The following is a 23,003-nucleotide window of genomic DNA, read 5'->3' on the forward strand; positions in this document are numbered from 1 at the left end:
ATAACACTTTGAAAATGCTGATCCTCGCCTTTTAAGGGAAAGCATGTTTAAAATATCTTGGTATTTGATCTATCTTTACTCGTAATGGAAGGAAAAAAAATACAATACTCAGGCGCCGAATATGCTCGCCTGAGTTAAACCGAGCTTCTCCATAACATAATTGTAATTACCCTCCGACGCTCGCGTTTTCGGGTGATCCGGGCCCAGTGCCTTCCGATTAATATCATAAGCTGCTTTCAACAGAGGGTGAGCCTCTTGTAGTCTGTCCGCCCTGACATACGCCACTGCCAGATTGTTCATGGTGCCCACCGTCTCCGGGCTTTCATCACCAAGGGACCGGCGAGATAGTTCCAGGGCCCGCTCCAGCAAGGTTAATGCTTTCTGTTGTCCATCGGTCGTCCCAAGTGCCTGGTACGTTGATGCTAGATTTATCGAACAGCGAATGGTGGTCTCACTGGCTTCGCCTAAACTGTTTGTCGCAAGCTCAAGCGCTTCCTCCTGGTACCTCGCAGCTTTCTCCACTTGGCCTAACTCCCGGCAGTCAACACCAAGCAAATCCATAGCCATGATTGTTTCAAAGTGGTCTGGACCAAGTGTCTTTACCCGGAGCTCGAGTGTCTTCTCATGTAACCTGGCGGCATCGCCAAACCGACCCTGTTGATGATAGCTATTCGCCAAGTTATTCATGCTCGTCTGGGTCGCCCGAGAATCCTCTCCTTCCACTTTCATAAGTATATCCAACGCTTGCTCCTCAAAACGGAATGCCTCATCGAACTTAGCAAGGCCTTTAAGGTCCAGCGCAATATTATTCAAAGCCTTAGCGGTGTCGGTGTGATCTGGTCCAGAGACTCTCAGGCGGGCAGCATGCACGCCACGATCTATCTGCTCGGCCTCCTGGTACTCACCATGCTTGCGGAGGTGGTAGGCAAGGATTGCTTTTGTTTCTAGCGTATCATCGTGGTCGGGCCCGTTTTGCTGCTCTGACAGCTGTACGGCCTGGTCTAGTTTTGCTCGCGCTTCGGCCCATCTGTTTTCTTCTAGTAGAACATCGCATTCAGCCATTAGATTTTGGATCGTTGGCCCGGTATCTTCCATTTCGTTTGGAGGGGACGTAGGGTTTGGTGAGCTACTCGATTTTGATCTTCTGCACCAACAACCCATTATTGACTTCAAGATAAAGGCCGATGGTGATGATGGCCTGGATAGAGACAGACAAGAAGAAACGAAAGCGAAAACGAAGAGGGAAGAGCCGATCAAGCCCCAAGAAGGCTCTCTTAAATAGTAAAGAAAAAAAAATAACCTAAGACTTTCACCGATGGCGATCACCTCGTACAGACTGTGCTTGGCAATCGTGCGCCTCCAATAGAATAAGCCGATCTAAATCTCCCATTAAAGGGGTTCCGCGGGAATAATGAGACTAGTTACGTGGAATACGAGAGCTAGGACTTGTTCTGTGGACCCATCATACGAAAATAACTAAAATTGTAAGATAAAGTTGTAGATCTTCTTTCATTTTTCTTTTGGTGTTTAGTGAACGGATACCACAGTTCTTCTGGGTGAGGAAAGTCTTAACTACTACAGTTGGTAGATCAAGCGCTCCATTCAGCGATTCAACTAGCTGTGTCTCAGAAAATTAAACCATTGCTTTGGGGCTTGCTGAGGTTCTCAGCCGAACCGTTGGTTTTATTGCTCAATTGAATCAGCAATAAGTTAGCATTTCGAATGATCTAGACTCTGGTTAATCTTAACTTAAACCCCACATAGCTAATTTACTCCACGTTTACCTTGGTGTAACTTAGCCTCTAGTCAGTTAAAACTTGTCCTAGATAAAAGTAAGGGTATCCAGGGAACCCACCCAGCAATCGCTGGCGGCAACGACGCTGCCAAAGACATCTGCTTGACAAAAAAAGAATCGAGAGACAATTTGGTAGTTGCTCAATGGAAATAATATTATTAGAACGTTTCCCAACCTTGTATTGTGAATTACTTTTGCTACTAGATGTCAGCAGGCAAATATCAGAACTCAAAATCCCAAACGTACAAACTATGAACTCATTCAAACTGAAGTAGACCATACGTATAACCAAAGAGAATAAAAAGAGAGCAGCGATGTTCTACTACGCTACACAATGCTTTGCGAGCTAGAGAAGTGATGGTACTACACATCGCTTTGGCCAGCGGAGTCAAACATAGGAAGTATGATGCATCACCACTAGTGAGATGACTACGTTACCATGTAGAATAATGTACTCAATGTACTGAGCACTTATGCTACCTTTTGCTTACGTTTGGATCAAGGCATTCCGGTGCCAGAAATGCTGCAAACCCGGCTTTACTACTTGGTGCTATGAGGCTATGATACCCAGCCTTGGGTTCACAGGGTACTTGCTCCAAGATGGATTGTACAGTGAACAGACAGCTCACTAGGAGTCTACGTCAGCTAGCTTCATCTAAGCCCTTCCAGTACAGGCCAGGTCATATATATTTCAGAGAGATTCACGATTCTTCTAGGTAACGACAGTAGAAAGTAACATCGTTCTATCCATCAAATCACCCCAGCCATGACAACCTCCATCTCACATCATGATCTATCCAATTTACGTCTCCTCATGTCATTCTCATTCTCGTTTGAATCAGGCCTTAGCACAGCTGTCTCCGTTCTTTCCACAGATGACCTATATCCACGTCAGTAATGTTCAACGTATGTCCTATATACCACACTAGACACTTACATCGTAGCCCTCGGTTATGCATTGGTACTTGGTGCAGTCTCCCCACATGCAATCGAGCGGGCAATCGGCAGCACCCAGCGCAACATAGTTGCTGCACATGGGGCTACCGCAAACACGGGCCTCCAGGCGTTCTGGGAGCGCGCTGGCCGTGACGGTCGCGGCGGCAAGGAGGACGGCGTAGATGAACTTCATTTTGAAGGAAGAATTGGTGATTTGTAGTTATGTTCAAAAAAGATTTGATGATTGACTGATTGGCTGATTGGAACTGTGCTTTGTTGATGTTGCTATAGATGAGATGAATGTCGTGCTCAGGGGAGAAACCCTCCCTTATATAGATTTTTGGAGACGCGAATGTCTCTTAATCGAGGTATATCATTGGTACAGTTTGAATCATTTCACAGAGGGCATGATAGCCGACTGTCGTATTATGCCATCAACTATCGTATTCGATCAGATGGTGCGCCTGATAGACAGTATAGCCCCAACATATTGCACAATGCCCAGCTCGCGGCATGACGATCACATCTGAGAAAGGCGATATGCAGCGCTGCGTGAGCAGTCTAATGCATTCTATAGGTATACGTAGTATCGTCCACCCGCTGTGCTGTCTCGGCAAGTGGCATGCTGGTCGGATGATATAGTACTTAACAAGAGGATAAACCGCGTACTTTGTTTTTCAGTATGGTCACAAAGTCGTCAATGTTCGCGATAAAAAAACACAATACTAAGTAGTTAACGCCCAGTTCAGACAAAGGTATAGCTCCTGGCTCGTGCCCACGTTTCTGTCTCCAATTGAAAATCTCCAGCTAGTTCGGAATGGAATAAACTCTATACGCGCGTCGCGGCTCTGAGCCATGATGATCACTTCGTACGTACAGCGCTTGGCCATTAGGCGCCCGATCGAAGCCACGGACATGAACTCTCACGTTATTGACAAGACTTCAAGACTCCACTCCGTCATTTCGCATCCGGCAAGATAGTTGCACATCAATTTGTTTTGAGCTATGGTTGGTCCGGTCGGGAGATGTGAGTGACCAATGATCGCCTGTCGAAACGTTCCATACATCTGCATAGTCATTATCAGATAACCATCGAGGAAGACTCTACAGCACGATTCGCTCCAGGGTAGTCTCCGACTGCAGAGACAATTGTACCAGTCGGTTACATGGAGAGAAACACATGGGCTCGTCTCTTCCTATAATGGTAATGATGTTCGGGAGCAGTTGCAAGCGAAGGGCTTGGCGTGAGGCTGTGAGGGAGGAGAAGCCAACCAACCTGCAAAAGATATTCTCTTCAGGCAAGGGAGTGACGAGGAAGACCAGACGTTGTCCAATGCCGTGTATACGCAACGGGGCCTAATCCTTGCACAACGCTTGAAAGACGGTGGTGTCCTCGTCGTAAGTTGTGGAGACTATTCCTCGTCTACGTGATGCCTGACCTTTCGAAACTCCCTACCACTGCCCAATGGTCTTACACTAGACTGTTGGAGATCGCTAGACAAGAACGGTCTTGGTATCTGTGCACAAGGGAGTATTGGTATGCGTTCAGGGACAACGCTACGTCCAAGGAAAGGTCGGCGAATCTCGCGTCAGCTGCCGTACACTGGTTGCTACGAGAGCCATCAAGTTACTCTATGATCCGATCTATTGAATGGTGACAACCATCATACTCACTATTTCTCCTTTAATAATTCCCCCTAACGGAACTTGTTATTGACCTTACAAGACGCAGATGGTTTACCAGGTAATGCGAGACCCCAGTTTGGTACTATATTTTCCATTTTTCAGATGAATGCCGAAACTGAGCCTAGTTGTATGATTAACTATTTTCCAAATAAAGGGCTCACGGGATCTGTGACATTAATCCAGAAAAAGACCACCTCTGCGAAGCTCCCCTAGCACCTAATTATAAGCCGCAAGCGCCTTCTCAAAAGCAGCCGCAATCTGATCATTCAGCAATGGCGCAACCGAGGCATACGGCTCCGCCAACTTAGCAACAACAGCCTTCCCCAGGTCTGCCGATAGGTCCTTCTCCTGTTGCAAGTTCCACTTCACTAGGAATGAGACAGACCCGATACCGAGGAGTCCCGTATCAAACTGAGGTTTCTTAGAGACAATATTATCGAGAGTCGAAGAGATCTTCGGTTGCAGGTCGATAAAGGCAGCGGCCACCTTGTTGGACTCATCGCCGGTGAAGTTCTGGGAATCTTCGGTGGTTGAGATGGCATCTTTGAGCGCGTGGCTGAGTTGGATGGACTGGAACTCGATCTTGAGGGCGGTTCCGGTTCCAAGCACTCCGCCTTGGTAACCCGTGACAGTGGTATTTAGGGTCGTCATTTTGTCTGCGATCTCTGCCACGGCATCTACTACGCCTGTGGCATCGCGCTTGAAAAGCTCGGTGGGTGCCGATGTGGCTGTTGTCAGCAGCCCGGCGGCCAAGACGAAGAGACGGTGGAAGTGCATATTGACCAATGATAGGATCGGCTTAGGTCAAGGTGAAAGAGGAACCTAGGAGAATATACGCCAAGGTATGGTTTAACACAAGCTTTGAGTCCTGAATAACTGTGGAAGAGACAATGCCGCCGTGGAGAATTCCCACATTATATGCTCGAACACCTGAAAGCCCCGGGTTTCTGCTCGCCTTTAGCCTGAAAAGCCCATCTCCCTGTTTAATCTTAATCTCTCATCTAGGTCTGTTGGCTAGATCCTGGGGATTTCCGAAAGGAGTAATTGATGGTATCCCAATTAATTGTACCCCGCAAAATGCATGATTAGCGCGGAATCGCGGCCAGGGTTCACCACGAATCAACGATGTTCGTGTCGTATAAAGCACATGTCACCACCGGCATCCCGAGGCATTCGCAGATTAACATGGGCAATCCTACCAAGAGTCCGCATGTGTTGGGCCTCACCACTGATGTAATTGTAAGACATGCAGGAATCCCCAGCCAACCTGAGATTGAGTTCCAAACTCAATTTTAGGGCTAGCCGTGCAGGGTCACAGATATGGGTCGCAATTTCATCACCCCGGACTATTGCGCAACACTAGTCACTGCCCTGGTCGGACGCCGTCGGAACTGAAGGACTCGAATCCTAGTGCTTCTGCTCGGATTGCGTTGGATAGTACCCAGAAAATGACGGAGTCCTTCACTCTTCGAGCAGTCACCTACACCGAAGCATTCCGTCATATGAGACTGGTCAGTACAGATTTCCTTAATAAATAGAGTTCTGCCCAGATCATATTGCCCTTGCATTAGTCTTATCGGCCTTTTGATGTGCCGAGGCCATGTCAGCTGCTTTGACCAGTTCTGCAGCGGTCAACACGCCTCTTCTGAAATCAGCGGGATGCCATCCCACTGGCGCATGATTCAGTAAGCCCTAAGCTCTACTTGTCTCCTTCCGACAATTATTAATGCTGTCCTATTCCTACTCTTCTTCGTTTATCTTCTACATTTTGTGAACTTTGTTCCTTCATGGCAACTTGCTGACGTATTTCGTCACTCGACGTTAGGAGATTTTATGCGACTGGATGACCATCACCTGCTGCAGAAGCAATTCGCCATTGAATTAAATTCACACAAGCTCAGCTAAGTCATAGGACTTCACAGTCTAGACACCTGAATAGCATTTGGCACGTTAGAAGGACTGTCATGAGCTCATGGTGCCCCAAAGTAGTAATAGGAATATTCCTGGTCAAGCTTCCCTGTTTTCATGTCTTGTCCCTGGGAAATCAATGTTAGCGAAGAGATTTTTGAAAGTCGTGATATCTTACAAGACGATCCAAGAGGTCGACAGTCATGATGGTATCATCTTCCATCCAGCCGTGCTGCCGGTCTGTAACAGGACTAGTCGGAAAGGTCTGGGCGCGATCGAAATCTATCCAGAGCACACGACCTGTCTCTGGCTGAACCATCATGGTCCGAGGATATGGATCCCCGTGGTAAACCCGTGCTTCATGAATGTTTCGAAGGGTTTGAATAAGTGTAGCCGCACGGTCTTCCGTATACGTTGTGATATCTATTTTCTGCATATTCGAAACATATACCAGCAGGATAGCGCTTGGGCGAAGCTCATCCTCCAGAAAGCCGTTTAGGTGCGGCCGGCATTGATCCGGATCAATCTTCTCGATAGAACCGTAGAAATCTGGGAGTATCCCTTGTCCGCATAGCCCTCGTTCCTTAAGGCGAGTATAGGCTGAGTATTCGCAGACTAATTGGTCTATCTCTCTATATATAGAATCCCAAGGTCGCTCTTCAAAAGTATGCTACTAGATCATTCAGAGAAGGTAAAACTAATGTGAAGGCGAAATATCTGTTCACACTCACCACTTTCATTATACAAAGTTGTCCTCGTAAAGATGCTTGTAATATACTGGAGGTTTCTGATTCTTTTTCGCACTTGATGAAAGAAATGTCGTGGATAGTGAACCTCATGGAGGCGATATTGATGCTCGCTGAGCACTTCTCAATCATCAATAATCACTGCTGCAGACGATAGATTTTGTCTCAAGGGTGGTTTTGAGCTGCCACAGTAACACAGGGGTGCGACAGGCTACCGTCTGGCATGCCTAGTCCATGGTTGCCTAATTTTTCAAAGTAACTATATACAAAATTCACGTTACTATTATATGTGTCCCAAGTCGCTCACCTTTTCCGCCACCACGACTTGTAGGGCCTGTCTGCTCTATGCACCGCCTCCTTTATATGTACATCGTACCTGTGCTTCTCGAAATTCCACCAGAGTGCCCAGCCTCCGAGAGTCACTGCTGTGAGCGGGACTGCTGTTGCCCAATAGATCCAAAATTGAGATGACACTGCTGAGCTGCCATCGGAAGGGGCGCTTTTCCAGTCAAACATGTCCATGGAGAACAGAGTCTATATATGTTATAACACATAGCATTAGTCAATCCTTTTATTCTACAAGGACTAAGTACATACCGCGATAAATGTTCCCGGAAGAAATATAGTCGTGATAAATGCTAAGATCTTCATGGAGGTGCTGTCCCTCCCGGTCGATGCGGCAAGGCGTGCGTTGAGTCGATTATCCGACTGGGCCACGAAACTGTACAACTAGTCAAGAGTCAATAACAAAGCTCTTTTTGGATACTAAAAATTAGATTTAATCGCACCACATCGAGCTGAAGCTCCATCCGAGACTGAAGGCACAGCACATGGTCCTCGATGGATTTGGCGAGGCATATATTGTGCTCGATTAATTCTCTTATTTGGTTATAGCGCAAATGCTGGCCGCACCATTCTCGAGGAGATTCATTTATGATGTTTAATAGAAACTGTGACGCCTCATAGTTCCACTTCGGAGAGCGTCTCGTAAACAGTATACTTGTTAGCTTCGAGTTGATGGAAACCGTAAGAAAATGCGTCTGGGATCTATCAACGGGTATTCCCAAGTTCAAAACATCCGCATTTCTGGATTGAAGCCTTCTATTTGTTGGCGCTCGAAAACGTGGCACCTGGTTCCTCCGGCCCACTGTGGTGACGCCAAGATGCTCTTCGATCACCATGACCTGTTGGGTCAGAGGCCCTGCGCAATGTTGTTGTAATCGCTTCAAATGATCGGTGAGAAGAATGCATGGCAATGTGAGAGGATTGTTCCACATCTCAGGAGACTGCGCAAGACTGGTCCGGATAGTTCTGCCGGGGACTTGAGATCTGAATGGCAGTTTGGAACGATAGTCATCCATTGATGGAAATAGATCGATGATGTCTTCGCCCGCGAGGAGAGCTGTGGTCCATTGTGATGTAGTATCATGCGTGAGAGACAGCATGTAATTGGCGATCTCGTACTTCTGAGGGGCTTTGAGGATAATAGCTTGGTTGTATTAGTCATTTACATGGTATGTTGTGCAAGAAAGACCCGCTAAACGCACATATTTGATCCCCCTGGTGCCCTGTAGGCCTGGAGTAACGCGAGAACATCCCACCACTTACTTCAAGGGCCGAGAGGGTCGCTGGATGAAGCCCAAGCATTGCTTCCACTAAACTGTACTCCTCGTGGGACATCCCGAGCGAGGCGCGCTCGAATAAAGTGTAGTTGCATATCAGTAATCTAATCCCCCCATTCGGCTCTTCAGAAAGGGGGTAATCAGGGACCGAGAAGTCTCCCGCCTGTTGCAGCCATTCTTTGAGTTGCGAGTTTTCCAAGCATCCATGGCGAAAGTTCCAAGATGTCACCTCATTTACCTAGCGAATTCCATTAGCCACACAATCTATAAGATAGCAAATCTGACGCTTAGCTAACATTAGGGAAACTCCAACCCTCGATAAACTGGAACCCCAATGGATTCCACTCGATGCTTCCCGCAGTTTCACCTTTGTGGAAGTGGAACATATTCGTAAGAGATATCTATACGCTCACAATATGGCATTTGCCAAGTCTGGTGTGGTTTTCCACCATCAGGTGACACCTAAGAATCCGTAGGAGAGATCAAACGAAAGGATCTAGAACGAGTGCTATTCAACATTGCATCAGTTCGCATAAATCGGTGGCTGGTTTAGTTTACTACTAACCAAATTCGTACTAGTTCAAAATATAGTGCTTTAGCCTTTTTTCTAAGGGGTCAATATATGGGTCTCATTGGTATACAATTCCAGGATGTCCTTTCGACGTATTAAGCATCGCGAGCAATAAAAGTCGTAGTTTACAGGTTACGAGCTACAAACATATGTATTTGTTTAGAGTTTCACTTCATCGTGTCCTATTCAAACAGCGTCCGTGAGAGGATAGCGGCACTTCATGTATTTTCAAGTTTATTCCCCACTATAATATGAAATAGGTCATATATGACCCCCAAATGGATAATTCTGCAGGTAATGATAGGGTCTAAGGCTGGCAGGATAGTATGACGCCCATTGGCCGAATTCGCCATTTTTATTCATGAGGTTGCAAGGCTTCAGTAAATCTCATTTGACAGATCCTAAAGTTGAGGACTCAGCCTTGCCTTGGCGTCGATTAAATCCCTGTGCGTAAGCGTGCGGAGTACATAAAGCAGCAAACTTCCCAACCTGATAGATTTAAAGCACGAGCCCCAGCACAGTTATCCCCCATCTTTGACCCACTTCACTTGGGTCTTCCGAAAAACGCCCGGTTTGGCACCATGCGAGACCAAGTCTCCTGGTTTTTGAAACCCCATGATACCACTGCCGAGAATTAACTTCATTGACCTTCTCAGCCTCGCGACTAGATCTGACGTACCAACCTGATTTCGCGATTATAGACTCTACATATAGACCTGCCTCAGCTGTATAAAGCACAAAGTGTGTATTTGAATCATGCGCTTGCTACATACAAAAGAGAGCCATACGGGCAACTTGGAGATTTTAGAATTCACGGACGACAGAATCCCACCCTATGCGATCTTGTCCCATACATGGGAGGGCGAGGAAATCACCTTCCAGGATATGCCCGCAGATGCATTTCATACGAAGCAGAAAAGCGGATATGATAAGGTTCAACGGTGTTGCCATCTCGCTAGGGCCGAAGGCTTCGACTATGTTTGGATAGATTCTTGTTGTATTGATAAGACAAGCAGCGCAGAATTGTCTGAAGCCATCAACTCTATGTACCGATGGTACCAGGAGGCTGAGGTATGTTATGCGTATCTCGCGGACGTACCGTCTAGGAAGGGGTTTAAAGAGAGCAGGTGGTTTACGAGGGGGTGGACTCTTCAGGAGCTAATTGCGCCCACGAAACTTATTTTCCTTGATGAAAAGTGGACGGAACTAGGGAGTAAGGCCGATCTTCAACAGGCTATCTCTGAATGTACACGTATCCCGATTGGTGTTCTCTCCGGGGATGAATATATTGAATCCTTCAGCGTCGCCCAAAGGATGTCCTGGGCAGCGGAAAGAGTAACGACCAGGGTCGAGGATCGAGCCTATTCCCTCCTCGGAATATTCGGGGTTAACATTCCACTGATCTACGGAGAACGAGAAACGGCATTTATCAGACTGCAAGAGGAAATCATGCGCATTTCCGATGATCATAGTCTCTTCGCATGGAGGTCGCGTGACAATCGGGGTGGTCTTCTTGCGACCTCTCCAGCTGCTTTTATAGGTTCTCATAATATTGTGCGATTCAATCCCTTTGATCCTTTCAATACCCCGTTTGCCGCAACCAGCACTGGGATCGATCTGAGAATTCGCTTCATGGGTATTGGTCCCCGAGGACTGGGGCTTGCGATCCTTCATTGCAAAGAGGAGGGCGGGGGAGAAAGATTGATTGCTCTCTACGTGAGAGATTCTGAATTCTTGACAATGGAGCGATTCGAAAGGGTTCACAGCGAAGACTTCAAACAGCTTGATCTTCGTAAATACCGACCCTCGCAATACCCGATGCGACAAATGATCATTCAAGCAGGCCGCCTAGCAAGTCACCGAAAATCGAAGGACCGGGGGAAGTGTGACAGCATCACACCAGATATTTACCCTGATGCTACACTAATGGCACTTATGGGATTTGGAGAGCCTTCTGCATTGTTACAAGCAGCGGAACGAGGGCTCAAGGACGAAGTATGGCTGCTGCTGACCCGCAGCGATGTTGAGGGGATCTGGAGGGGCCCACGCGGACAAACTCCGTTAATTTATGCGGCCCAACATGGCCATGAGACAGTTGCTAAGATGTTAGCTGCTCGACGCGATGTTATCATAGACTCAAAAGACGACAAAGGAAAGACACCATTGTGGTGGGCAGCACAGGCTGGACACGAGGCCACCGTCAAAGTGTTGGTTGAGAAAAGCGTTGATATCGATGCTAAGGATACAGCTGGACGGACGCCACTAACCATAGCATCTGCGAATGGACATGAAGGAACAGTTGGGATACTACTTGACAAAGGTGCTGCCATTGAGGTGCAGAGTCCGAAATTCAAGCAGACGCCATTACTAGCTGCCGTCCGGAATGGGCACGAAGGGATAGTCAGGGTACTGCTTGAAAAAGCCGCAAATATCGAGACGCAGGGTCTGGGACATCAGGCTTCATTATTAGTCGCCGCTGGGAATGGGCATGAAGGGATAGTCAGGACACTGCTCGAAAAAGGCGCCATCGTTGATGCGCGGGATCAAGAAGGTCGGACACCACTCTTATGTGCCGCTTCTGGTGGGCACGAGGCCATTAGCAGAGTACTTCTAGAGTCGGGGGCGGGTGTCGAGGCTCGGAATAAGCAGTCTGAGACAGCGCTGTTCCTAGCTGCTCGGGAGGGGCATCTCGCCATTGTCAAGCTGCTTCTCCAACACGGTGCCGAGGCCAATATCCGTGATTGGAATGGCAACACGCCAATGGCAATAGCCAATGCGAAGGGCCGGAATGGTATTGTCAAGTTACTACGGGAAAGGCTTGCTCGCCATGCATATCGTAACTCGCTGTAAATAGGCTGTTTTTGCTATCCTCTAGCGCCCAAGCCGCCTAGTCGAGGGTTCTAGTACACCAGGGTCAATGTTAATCAATAGTTACAAGCTCAATAGAAGGAAGCGGATACTGGATAGAATCGACCCATACACCCTGCAAAAGCTCCCAACCCCTGGTGGCTCCTCGTGCATAAATCCTGGTCTCCTTTGCAGTTCAGAACCAGCCGGAAAAGGTGTCGCCGGACCATTCAGTCCGGAACGGAGAGGACCAGAAGCTATTCAAGGAGGTTCTCAGGCATAGGAAAAAGGAGCAAGAATCAGTTTCCTTTGTATTCGTTCTACTACTCAGCTAGTAATAGACACTACCCTTTCTATTTGCCTACGTACCCTTACCTTAGTGGTTGACATGCTATCAATACACTGTGTTACCCGAGTGTCCAGTAGGATTAGGGGACTCAGGGCTGTTTATAATAGACCTATCAGATCAGATAGGCCGTTATACCAGTAATAGAGATGAGTTACTTTGCAGCCTAAACAGCGTGGTTAACAATCATTTACATATTAGGAAGAGAGTAGAGAAATTTATCCATCCTAGCCAAACTCCCCGTCAACTTCTTGGCGTAGACGACTCCTACTCAGCTCAACGACGCATATTCAGCAAACTAGTGTGCACTCCGCCCTTTTCTGCCTGCATCATCATCTGCATCATTGGCAATCCAGGCTGTCCTCCTGGTCCCCTCCCATAAATCTGCTCTCCAAACATTCTCATTTGCATCGGAAAGGTGGGATCCCCGTAGTGTTCGATAAAGTCCCCCTTTTCGGCGCAACAGTCGAGCGAGCTCCAATTGTCTTTGTTTAGCCCATAGGCCACGCACGCGGTGGCTTTCTCCGGAGACCACCACGAGGGAAGCAAGTCAGGTTTCTGTTCCACCAGGCGTAGGAATCGATGAAATCCGTCGCGACTGTCGGGTCTATCGGAATAGATAGAGTCCTCATCGACTTTACCTTCGATAGTGTATTGGTCCTCCATCTTCATCCGATAGGTATCGATCAGGAGCTTGTAGACATCCTTCTCCGGGCGGTTGTGAAGCCACTTTTTGCTGTGCAACTGGTGAAACGGCTTCTCGATAAAGACCTCGAGGTTCTTGGGACGGGTATGATTGCTTGAGGTTGCCTGGGGACGGCTATGGCCGGTTGAGGTTGTATTGGTGAATGTGTCGTCGGCGTTCTTGCCACAAGTCTTTTTGTGGGTCTTCCAATCGGCCTTCTGACACTCACGCGAGCAGTACCATTGGGCCTTGCATTTGGCGCAAGTTTTGAGGGTGATGTTATTCGACGACTTCTTCGCACAGAACTTACAAGCAGCGGTAACAGAAGTAGCAGTGTCAGGCATGGTAGGCAGGTCCTGAATGTTCTGGGTGGTGAAGGAAGGAGAGGGCGATCGAGTTGGGATGGAGAGCGGGGGAGGGAAATGTTTCATTTCATGTGTTCCACAAAAGCAACTACGAGTCATGTGTTTACCTGCAGTGCTCTATACGTACTTTACGCCCTCCCGCAGGTTAGTATTCACGACTGTGATTCGAATGCCTTTTATCCAGTCCAGGTAGTATAGCCGCCGGATTTTTGCAGGAGAAACCCTTATATTTAATCTACACGGTCAAAAGCTCAGCATCATTGAAAGAATCACTATCGCCAAATCAATCCATTTCCCTATTCGCATATCATGTATTCCAGGGAGTATAATTATAACTTGAACTAGGTACCCATCCGAAGTAGCACGCATAAAATCATATCACCCAATACCCTCGAGTAAAATTCATGGCTATCTCATCCACTTTTCCAGTAAGTATTAAGCATCTCCTTAACCGACAGAGTCTTGATGGCGGGGAACCGTTCATTCAAGCTACCAGCCTTGGGAATGTGAGAGTTGCCATCAGCAGTAAACCGTTCAAAAATCGAGGTAAACCACTGGAATGCCTCCTTCGGGAACCGATCGTAGAGAGCCTTTTGGGCCGGCAGCTCGGTGATCTCGAACCTCTTCAACTTCTCAATGTCATCGTAATGAACTTCGAATTTGGATCCTAATAATCGATTAGCAAGGCCACTCTGGCAGACAGCAATTCGATGTAGTTCATGAATACTCACCACGAGCGTCCTCGGCTAGAGCAAGAAACTCATTCCAGGTTATCTCGTCCCCAACAACACGGCTCTCTTCTTCCCAGTTCTCCAAGTCCAGCGACGCAACCAGGAATCTGGCCATATCAAACGAATAGGTCAAAGTGACGGGGACGTTACCATCTCCTGGGATGGCGGCGACCTTGTTTTCGAGATCAAATGCAGCGATATGTGGCTTAAGGTATGACTTCAAGGCCGGGGTGGCGAAGTAGTCCATGAACATCCCAATGTGAAATACAGTCCATTCCAGTCCTGACCTACGAAGCTCGTCCAGTCCGTCGAAATAAACCTTGAGCTGGGGTAATACCTCCAGGGCTCTAATATAAGTCAGCTGTGAGGGGATAAAAGGCGCCGGGTAACGAACTCCTTGGGGTAAGGGATAGCAAATCCATTTGCGATAAAGCGTTTTGTAGCCTGGGATCGTGCAGCTGCCTTGATCAGGTTCAGCTGCGCCGATTCAAGGGAGTCCCCCTCAACCGATAGTGCGCAGACGACTGTATGGATCTTATTGTCCTCAAGCAGGGAGGCGAGTTGATCGATATCTTTGTAGTCAGCCACGAGAGTGTTTGGGGTTCCTGTCGATGACTATCTTGTGTCAGCTGCTTGGTTGATTGCCACAGTGGGGTACCCATACCTTTCGAGATAGAACAAATGCCTGGTGTTTGGTAGAGTCTTGCAATATCTCCAGAATGGTTCTCCCTACATCACCGGTACCACCAGCAATCGCGACGTTGACCATATTCTTGACTGGTTTGCTATCAAAAGCGTAGAGTAAATAAGACATTCAGAGAAAGCGGGCTGTTAGTCGATAAGGGCATATTCAGCAGTGGAATTGTCAGTCTTTATATAACTTTTCCTGTCCTGTTTGCCATGCGAGTGCCCATGCCCTTTTCCAGGATATTGTTCGGCGCGGCCAGAGTATATGAGGCGGGATGGCTCGCTGTCCAATAAGATTGATCATGTCGAGAGTTGGATCCTCAGGGCCCCACATTATGATACGAAAATTTCCTATTTGGGACATAGTGTCTCGTCACTTCGAACTGGCCATGGATAGACTCACTCAATGCTTCCGTGTCGATTGTGGTTCATGCTGTTAGAATTTCTTGGTGAAACGAAAAATCCCTCATCACTATCTAAGGAATGGGCTCCGAATAGTCATCTGCCATACCCATGACGAAAGAAATAATTGCACGGACAGCGTAAACTGGAACGCTAAGACATACCCAGCCAACTACATAGAAGCATTCGATCGGACAAAAGTCGTTGGGTCCCGAACGACCTCTCTTATCCTCTGGTCTTCACTCCGGCCAAGCAGCCACGACACGGCTGCGTACTCATTCCTCGTGCGCGCTCCAATCCACCAACATGTTTCTTCCTCGAATAACATCAGCCATAGCATAAAAAGCAGTAGCGCCCTCTCATCTTTCTGACGGAGCAACAAGCGATAAGACTGCGGTACATGTGGGCCAAATGATAAGTAGCTGTTAAGGTTGCCGAACCCCAAGCTCTTGATCCGGAAGGCTCGGGAAAGTAACACAAGAGGTGTATAGTACGGGTTATTGTCTGGGGTACAGTCTGCCGTGATACAACAGATTTCAGCTAGCGTTTGGGGTATCAGCTCCACGTCTGGATAAGACGGAAGGTCATCACTGATGACGAAAAGTGGGTTGCACGATGTGTCAGCGTCGAGCTCTGTGTTCCAGACACTACCGTTAGGATTGCGATTGAGAATTTTGGACAAGTAGCCCATTCCTTGCTGTACCATGAACCAGTTAAGAGCGTTGTCGATGGACGCGCTATCGGACATGAACAACCAGGAGTTCGAAGGGATAGTCTCATTTGTCGCGAACGATATCATATTGATTAGCAAGCATGTGGCAAATATAAAATCCAGCTTCTTGGCTGCTATTGTCGCTTGTGCGAGTTCTTCGTTTAGTAATCTTGTAGCGACCTGTGTGTGGAAAAGGTAGGCTCTTTCATGAAGCCGGCATGACGGCTGAAGGTGTTGCAGTTGTCGAGCAGATAGCGCAAGGAGACCATGCATAAGTGCTGGGGTAGCTGCACAGTTTGGTAAAACAAATCGATGGAACAATCGACATCCCGGGTAAGACTGAAACGATGTGTCGATGCATTGGGCCAAGTGTTGTGTCAGGTGTGTACTTGGTGTCATGGCAGTTGCGGGGGTATTTGTTGCTCTTGGGTGTGGTGAGTCATAATTCAGAATGTTGTTAATGAGTGAGTATGTAAGGCCAGATTCAAGGCGCCATTCTAGATGCGCGTGTTCTGCCCGGTTCTCTAACGACGGATCACAAAAAACAATTTCTTGCAGAGCCACTTCGTCTCTATGTTCAGGAGACGGCTTCTCCTCATATACACAGACGCTTTGACGTTTGGAGCATCTACCACAAAGTGGTCGAGCCTCGTTACACTTGACTCGGTTCCGTTTACATGTTGAGCAACCATTGCGAGATTTGCTATGTGTCTTCCGGGACTGCTTAGTGGGTCGGCCGGTCGGTGAAAGCTGTGGTTGTGCCCGTCTTTTAGGAGCAGAGTCCAATCGAAATCTCCCAAATATCTGCGGGTCGAGAGTATGCATTATTGTACTTTACGGCTATAAGCCTAGCGACACTGAACAATGGGGGTGTTGAGGATGGGGAGAGATGAGGTTAAAGCGGGAGCGGGCTAGAGGCGTTTGAAGGTTACATATATATCTATCTCAACCACCATACATAAAATCAACCCACTTTGGGAGTTCAACTACGCACTTTCAACCTCGTGCCTGTCTCTACATACCGAAAGCTTGAATAATGAGTTCAGAAATGCTTTAATCATAGTTAATTCAGATCCTGGTTCAAATTGGAGATATTCAGCACCAAAAAAGTTGCGAAAAGAAAAAAAAATAAATTGGCAAAAGAAATGCTTCCGATGCGGGGAATCGAACCCCGAGCTGCTGTGTGAGAGACAGCGATGTTAGCCATTACACCACATCGGATGTTGTTGAATGTTTGATGCACTTTTGCATATAAAAGCGCAATTATGCACTGAGCAGAATCAGGAATAAGATTGTCTTGCCTGATACGGGATGGTTTGACAAAAATTCACACGACCCCACGTGACCCCACATTGGGCACACATGAATCAGACCACATACGATTTTGTATACACATTTTATAACGATCTATCTCTAGCTCTGCATATGCAACATGGTGGTAGTTCGGCTTGGTCAACTTTCAGACTTTACCCAGGCGCGATATGTCATCCATCTCTCCGACAAAAGACGCCTGGTATTGTTTCGCCTCCCCGTAATTGAGCCGTCAAAGAAGGTAGATCGCGCGGCCAATGAAACCGACGATGGTTGGACTTATTACGCCATGGAAGCGGAATGCCCGCATGCAGGCGGTCCTATGCAGGACTCTCAGATCGATATTGAGGATTCAGCATACGTTGCCTCGTGCCCATGGCACGCGTATGATTTTAACGTAGAGACCGGCGAGTCCAGTGTTGGCATCAAGGCTTGCACATTCCCAGTCGATGTCCGTGGCGAATATGTGACCTTGTTGTACAACACAGAGGGCGGTTCTGAGGTGTCGCTAGTTAAGCTCGAACCGGTCAGTGAAAAGTTCAAGTTGAAGGAAAGCCGAGGCTCGAAGAACAAGACCACCACCCCACAACAGGAAGTTTCTCCATCTCATCAGATTGAGTCGGGTCCAGCTAAATACCTTGATGAAAATGCCACAGTGTGCGACTGGTGTGCTCATATTTTGAATACGGCGAACCCGGAACATAAGATCGAACTGACTCATCATTTGTTCTCTATTTTAACTGAGAAGGAAGCGTCGTCGTCTCCCATGCCTCTTGGAAGAGGAACTGTTTTGCCTCCCGCTCAGCCTCCACGGGAAGGATTGTCTGAAGTCCAACCCTGGGCCATCCCAAAAGCCGGAAAAGGTGGCACACTGAAAAGCCGAATTGCCATGCTGCATGCGTTGGCGAATATTGAGCTGTGGGCCATCGACCTTGCAGTTGACATATGCATACGGTTCGCCACGTTCCAGACGAACCCAGATTCACCAGGCGGCTCGCGGGAACTGCCAAGAGCATTCTTTCATGACTGGCTTAAGGTAGCTAACGACGAAGCTAAACACTTCTCGCTACTGCGCGCGCGGATAGAAGAAATGGGTTCTCACTTTGGCGCACTCCCTGTTCATCACGGCCTCTGGGAATCGGCTACTATCACAGCTCATGATCTCAGGGCACGGATCAGCATCATTGCACTTGTACACGAAGCCCGAGGCCTTGATGTTAATCCAATGACTATCGACAAGTTCCGCAGGGCGGGTGATACCGAGAGTGTCCAAAGCTTAGAGGTTATTCATAACGACGAGATCACACACGTTACGACCGGCCACAGATGGTTGACATGGATCTGTCAAGAGGAGGGGACTGATCCAGTGCACGTTTTCCGCAACAATGTACGGAAGTACTTCCGGGGATACATCAAGGAGCCTTTCAATGCAGAAGCTAGGGCACAAGCCGGCTTGGATGGGCGCTATTATCAGAACCTCGAAGGAATACCCTTGGCTTGATGGTCGAGTACGGTTACCCTAAACTTTCTGGCGCCAGTGAAATGCTGCCCAGGAATTTCGGCTTGATTTGGGTTGTTTCCACCTTTGATATGATAACTCGACCGAATAGGGAGATGCGATCATTGGACATTCACGATGAGTATATTTCGAATGATTTGTTTATAGTTGATCTATCGGGCCCAGAGAAGGATTCCAGACTGTTGGCATCCCTTGCATGACTGTCTCCCATTCCGGCAATTCCATGATCGCCTTTGCATATGTTTGCAACTGGGGAGGGACCAAATCTTTAAGGTGGATGTCAATGAGTCTCGCTATAAACGCTACAATATGTGCATCCAACACTGTTGGCCCTGTTCTGTCCCCAAATATCCACATCCCCCGGTGGGTGAACTTTTCGTATTCAACCACAACCTCAGACAACAGGTGTCTCGCTTGATCCGTCATACCTTCTTCGTATTCATTATCTAAGTCGGGTTCTATCTGCTTTCTGTCGCTGAACAGTCCTTACTGTTACCATGGAATGTGAAAGTGCAAATGAATCGGGTTAAGCTCACCATTCTCGTTTATACTCCAGAGCGCGACGATGCTCAGGGGAGATGTCATTACGAGCCAGGAGGTCATCTACTGCCGGGTTTGGATTATTGTCGGCTTGAATACGGTGAAGCTGGGACAATAGGCGTTGAATGGTCGTCCGATGGGTCTCCGGGATCAAGCTTGGGTGTTGCTCACAGACCCAATATGAGATGGACAGGCTGTCTGTGAGCGGAGCTGAAATTGACTTGGCAGTTAAAGCTGGAACCTGCAATGTAAATAAAATCAATCAGTACGATGCTCTTATGTCGTCACCTTGGCTCGCGTCTAATCTACAGGGGTGATTGGATATGTGTTTTGCGACCTTACCTTTCCTCTCGGATTTACGTGCAAAAGATAACCCTCGCCTAAATTTTCATTCTGATGTAGATTTACTAGGCGATATTTAATTTTAGCTAACTCTCGGGATGATTGTGATTTGTTTCGCAGTGCTAATGCAATTGTAAACTGGACCATAATCGAAGGAAGCGAAAAGGGAAAGATATAAAGACAAGAGTCGGAATAATCCCGACCTCGTAGTTTTTGGTAGAGCCGCAGTAACATGACGACAAATGGTGGGATCTGGGAGGTTGTTGAAGCGAGTAGAATGCCGATCGTGGTTTTTTTTTAACTTTACCGATGGGTTTAATGGCTTGACTAATTCCGGTCAGCGCCGCAGATGCAACTACACCACCACATATCTTGGCCTATATATTGCTTAATGTCTGCGCTTAATTTAACTCTTTCACCTGAACATTCTAGGTACGGAAACACCTCGAGCCTTTCTTTTCCAATGAAATACTCTGTAGGCGTATGAAGCGTTGATTCGTACCTATTCGAATTTGCTTACGTCACCGTCTACATGAAAAAGACACGACGTTCAATGTCAATATTAACAATCGTTAAATTCATCGTTTGAAAGGACCCGAGACCAGGATCGGGGATTCTCGGTCAGCACCTTGATCTATCGTTATTATATCCTCCACAAGTTCCAGGGCCATTGTGATTCCTGCGTTGTGGCCAAAATCCTGAAGACGTTGAATGATCCACTGCCGGGTTTCACTTTCCATGACTGATGACTTCCCTGTCGTGTAGAGAGACCAGGTCATCATATAGCCGGCCGACCCGTTGATATCAGACGGAACGTCGATAGTGTGGCCTCTCTCAGACGCCGAATATATGACCCCCAAAGCCTGTGGGACGGTGGCTATTATATCTTTGCTAAGCTTCGACAATATTTCTTGTGTGTCTAGAAGACTCAGCTCCATATGTGTCCGAATAACTGGTACGAGGTCAGTAGCAAGAATCTGGATCACAATATAGCGTATAGAGTCGCAGACTATGATTTGAAGGATCCGTGTGTTATTCCAGACTCTGATAGCCCAAGAGTTCCTGTAGACGTCAAATCGCTCATTATGGAATATCGCTGGATCGCCACCAGGCTTTCGAGAAGCTGTATAGCCTGATTCCATAGAGAGGATCCCAAAGATATACTGCAACTCATTCTGAAGTACAGTCGCCTGTTCCAGTAAACTAGACCAGGGAAATTCCCGTCTATTATTCCTGACACCCCAAAGAAGGTTTGTGCATTTGGTGGCCACTGCACCAAGGCGCCAGAACGTACTCGTAGTGTCCATATGTCTGCTTGCTTCTTCTTGCAGCTCATACAGGTCTTCCGGGAACGGTTGGCCGCTATACATACAGACAGCCACCATATCCGCGCGAACTTGATTGAACATAGGAAAGGCGGCGCTTGTCGAAAATTGGCTCTTACCCCGGGCAACCACCAGTGCTGCCGCTCCCCGGACATGTCGAGCCCAGGATGTAAAGTCAGAGACGTACTCGAACAGTCCTAACGAGATCACTGACATCAAGGTACTATCTTTAACAGATTCGGTTGGTGATGCCAGTGCAGCATTTACCTGATTGATCGCTTCTGAATACTTAGCACGCGCATGCTTGGCTAATTGTGGCTGCCGAGTTGTATTGGCTAGTGCAACGAGGCCGATAGCTGCCATACTGGCTACCAGCATTGGTGGGTAGTGGCTATCGGCCGTGTAGCCAGCCGGAATATAGTTAAGGTATCCACGCGAAGAGGATTGAATGCCGGTAATAAAGTTGTAGAGGAAATAATTGACCCCTAATTCATCATGGCTGGAGCCCAAGCCGGGTGGTGGTAGTGGACTAGACTTGCAATTCGGAGGCAAAGCGGTCTGATCCTCTTTCGGTCCCCTTCTCTCCATGGTCCGTTTTATGGTGTCATCTGTCTGGTTCCGGAAGACGAGATCCCATTCATCTCGGTACCCAGAACATTGGTCGTGTGTGCGAATGCACTGTCCACAGTGAGGAAGTTGTCGGTCGCACTGTACAGCGATAAGGCGAATTAGAACAGACCACGCCGCTACCAGAAGGAAAAGGAAGAGGATATACCCGTCGCTTGACAGCCCGACAGTTGCCGCAACTCCGGGATACTCTTGCTTGGAACTCACTACGTGGTGCCATTCTGACCAATAACCATACCAAGGGGCGAAACAGAAACAAGCTCCTGGACTGCAAGCTCTCTCTTTCTCTCTCCCCTCTCTTTTTGCTGCGCGGGTAAACTTGGTATTTGAAGGAAGATTAACCTAGACAAGCTCCCGCCACGATCAAAGTTCCAAGTGTTTTGTTCACGCAGCGAACATTATTTTCCTCCCCCGGATATATACTCCACGAGATCCAATCATGACGAGTTTCTTGGCACTTCCTCAGTTGAAAAGAGCCCAGAGTGATGGGCAGGTCACAGGTGACCATCGCCTTGGTGAATTCAGTCGGCGTTTGTCCCTACACGCAGTACCCAACCACAGCTTCAAGATGCCAAACTCCGTCTTCGGTTTGTGGAATGATTCGTAATAGGCCCCATTGTTCCCTTAAGTTTCGATCTTAGAGATACCATCTTATCGGATATAGCTGGGGGCCACTAAAACCGACTTCGTTAGCTTTGCGAAGGCGACAGTATGATTGGCCCTCGCTGGACCCACAGCCAATATTGGGCTGAAGCCTGAAGGAACTTGGAAGAGTCTACTGAGACGAAGGGCGCTCGCTCTCATAGAGCACAGACCAGTATACACAGTGGGCTCGGTTGTGTAGATATTTAACTGGGATTGCTCCTCCAATGAAAATGCTCCCCTCGAAACGGCCCTACCAACCATTAGGCTGTCGGGAGTAACTGAGAGGTTATGCTGAAGGATAAGGATGCCAGAAGATAGATACTATTAAAAAAAAAAAAAAACAAACATGTTTTTCTTCTCAGATATAGTACCCATCAAGTTTTTTTACCATCTTGTCCTCTTTTGTCCTGTTTATCTACTCTTCCACTGCTACAATGGGCAAGGTAGACGAAAGGGATGGCATAGCTATTCTTAGAGTATGTAGTCATTCATGATTATATACCAACTACTTACTACTTGTATGATGTAAATTACATGGAATTGAAACCTAAATAGAATAATCATGAACAATATATGTGATCGAATTACGGAGTAGAGAGATATATATTCCCATAGTATCTTAAGCGATTCCCGTAATTTATAAAATTTGAAATAG

At 47.5% G+C, this 23,003-nt stretch overlaps 9 protein-coding genes and 1 non-coding gene across 10 annotated transcripts; 1 reads left to right on the plus strand and 9 right to left on the minus strand.

The window, feature by feature from the left end:
* Positions 1-108: 108 nt before the first annotated feature.
* Positions 109-1,095, minus strand: BDV27DRAFT_141396 (TPR domain protein; the record flags this gene model as incomplete). Its single annotated transcript, XM_032069811.1, has 1 exon — positions 109-1,095. The coding sequence occupies one exon, from the start codon at positions 1,093-1,095 to the stop codon at positions 109-111; it is 987 nt and encodes a 328-aa protein (XP_031932272.1).
* Positions 1,096-2,633: 1,538 nt separating this feature from the next.
* Positions 2,634-2,924, minus strand: BDV27DRAFT_153268 (uncharacterized protein; the record flags this gene model as incomplete). The annotated part of the gene is made up of 2 exons (XM_032071749.1): positions 2,634-2,675; positions 2,733-2,924. The coding sequence occupies 2 exons, from the start codon at positions 2,922-2,924 to the stop codon at positions 2,634-2,636; spliced, it is 234 nt and encodes a 77-aa protein (XP_031932273.1).
* A 1,709-nt stretch (positions 2,925-4,633) lies between these two features.
* BDV27DRAFT_153269 (cell wall mannoprotein 1 family protein) lies at positions 4,634-5,194 on the minus strand (the record flags this gene model as incomplete). The annotated part of the gene is made up of 1 exon (XM_032071750.1): positions 4,634-5,194. The coding sequence occupies one exon, from the start codon at positions 5,192-5,194 to the stop codon at positions 4,634-4,636; it is 561 nt and encodes a 186-aa protein (XP_031932274.1).
* Positions 5,195-6,387: 1,193 nt separating this feature from the next.
* Positions 6,388-9,079, minus strand: BDV27DRAFT_153270 (uncharacterized protein; the record flags this gene model as incomplete). Its single annotated transcript, XM_032071751.1, has 7 exons — positions 6,388-6,453; positions 6,504-6,957; positions 7,448-7,605; positions 7,669-7,800; positions 7,860-8,560; positions 8,619-8,931; positions 8,990-9,079. The coding sequence occupies 7 exons, from the start codon at positions 9,077-9,079 to the stop codon at positions 6,388-6,390; spliced, it is 1,914 nt and encodes a 637-aa protein (XP_031932275.1).
* Positions 9,080-10,020: 941 nt separating this feature from the next.
* BDV27DRAFT_153271 (ankyrin repeat-containing domain protein) lies at positions 10,021-12,114 on the plus strand (the record flags this gene model as incomplete). Its single annotated transcript, XM_032071752.1, has 1 exon — positions 10,021-12,114. The coding sequence occupies one exon, from the start codon at positions 10,021-10,023 to the stop codon at positions 12,112-12,114; it is 2,094 nt and encodes a 697-aa protein (XP_031932276.1).
* A 507-nt stretch (positions 12,115-12,621) lies between these two features.
* On the minus strand, positions 12,622-13,536 carry BDV27DRAFT_121222 (zinc finger MYND domain-containing protein). Its single transcript, XM_032065308.1, has one exon. The coding sequence runs from the start codon at positions 13,484-13,486 to the stop codon at positions 12,734-12,736; it is 753 nt and encodes a 250-aa protein (XP_031932277.1). The 5' UTR covers positions 13,487-13,536; the 3' UTR covers positions 12,622-12,733.
* Positions 13,537-13,920: 384 nt separating this feature from the next.
* On the minus strand, positions 13,921-15,007 carry BDV27DRAFT_153273 (uncharacterized protein; the record flags this gene model as incomplete). Its single annotated transcript, XM_032071753.1, has 4 exons — positions 13,921-14,174; positions 14,239-14,585; positions 14,633-14,853; positions 14,903-15,007. The coding sequence occupies 4 exons, from the start codon at positions 15,005-15,007 to the stop codon at positions 13,921-13,923; spliced, it is 927 nt and encodes a 308-aa protein (XP_031932278.1).
* Positions 15,008-15,499: 492 nt separating this feature from the next.
* On the minus strand, positions 15,500-17,776 carry BDV27DRAFT_141401 (Zn(II)2Cys6 transcription factor; the record flags this gene model as incomplete). The annotated part of the gene is made up of 2 exons (XM_032069812.1): positions 15,500-16,843; positions 17,756-17,776. The coding sequence occupies 2 exons, from the start codon at positions 17,774-17,776 to the stop codon at positions 15,500-15,502; spliced, it is 1,365 nt and encodes a 454-aa protein (XP_031932279.1).
* BDV27DRAFT_t30 lies at positions 17,189-17,260 on the minus strand. Its single transcript has one exon. It is a non-coding gene; the product is annotated as a tRNA-Glu (tRNA).
* A 2,351-nt stretch (positions 17,777-20,127) lies between the features above and the next one.
* Positions 20,128-21,923, minus strand: BDV27DRAFT_166133 (Zn(II)2Cys6 transcription factor; the record flags this gene model as incomplete). The annotated part of the gene is made up of 2 exons (XM_032074115.1): positions 20,128-21,784; positions 21,852-21,923. The coding sequence occupies 2 exons, from the start codon at positions 21,921-21,923 to the stop codon at positions 20,330-20,332; spliced, it is 1,527 nt and encodes a 508-aa protein (XP_031932280.1). The 3' UTR covers positions 20,128-20,329.
* Positions 21,924-23,003: the final 1,080 nt, after the last annotated feature.

This window comes from Aspergillus caelatus, assembly GCF_009193585.1.
Source record: "Aspergillus caelatus strain CBS 763.97 unplaced genomic scaffold BDV27scaffold_14, whole genome shotgun sequence".
In the NCBI taxonomy this organism is placed as follows: Eukaryota; Fungi; Ascomycota; class Eurotiomycetes; order Eurotiales; family Aspergillaceae; genus Aspergillus; species Aspergillus caelatus.

What these genes read in the sequence shown, in the direction of transcription:
- BDV27DRAFT_121222 (XM_032065308.1), bottom strand. Translation starts at nt 13,486, where the DNA reads ATGCCTGACACTGCTACTTCTGTTACCGCTGCTTGTAAGTTCTGTGCG.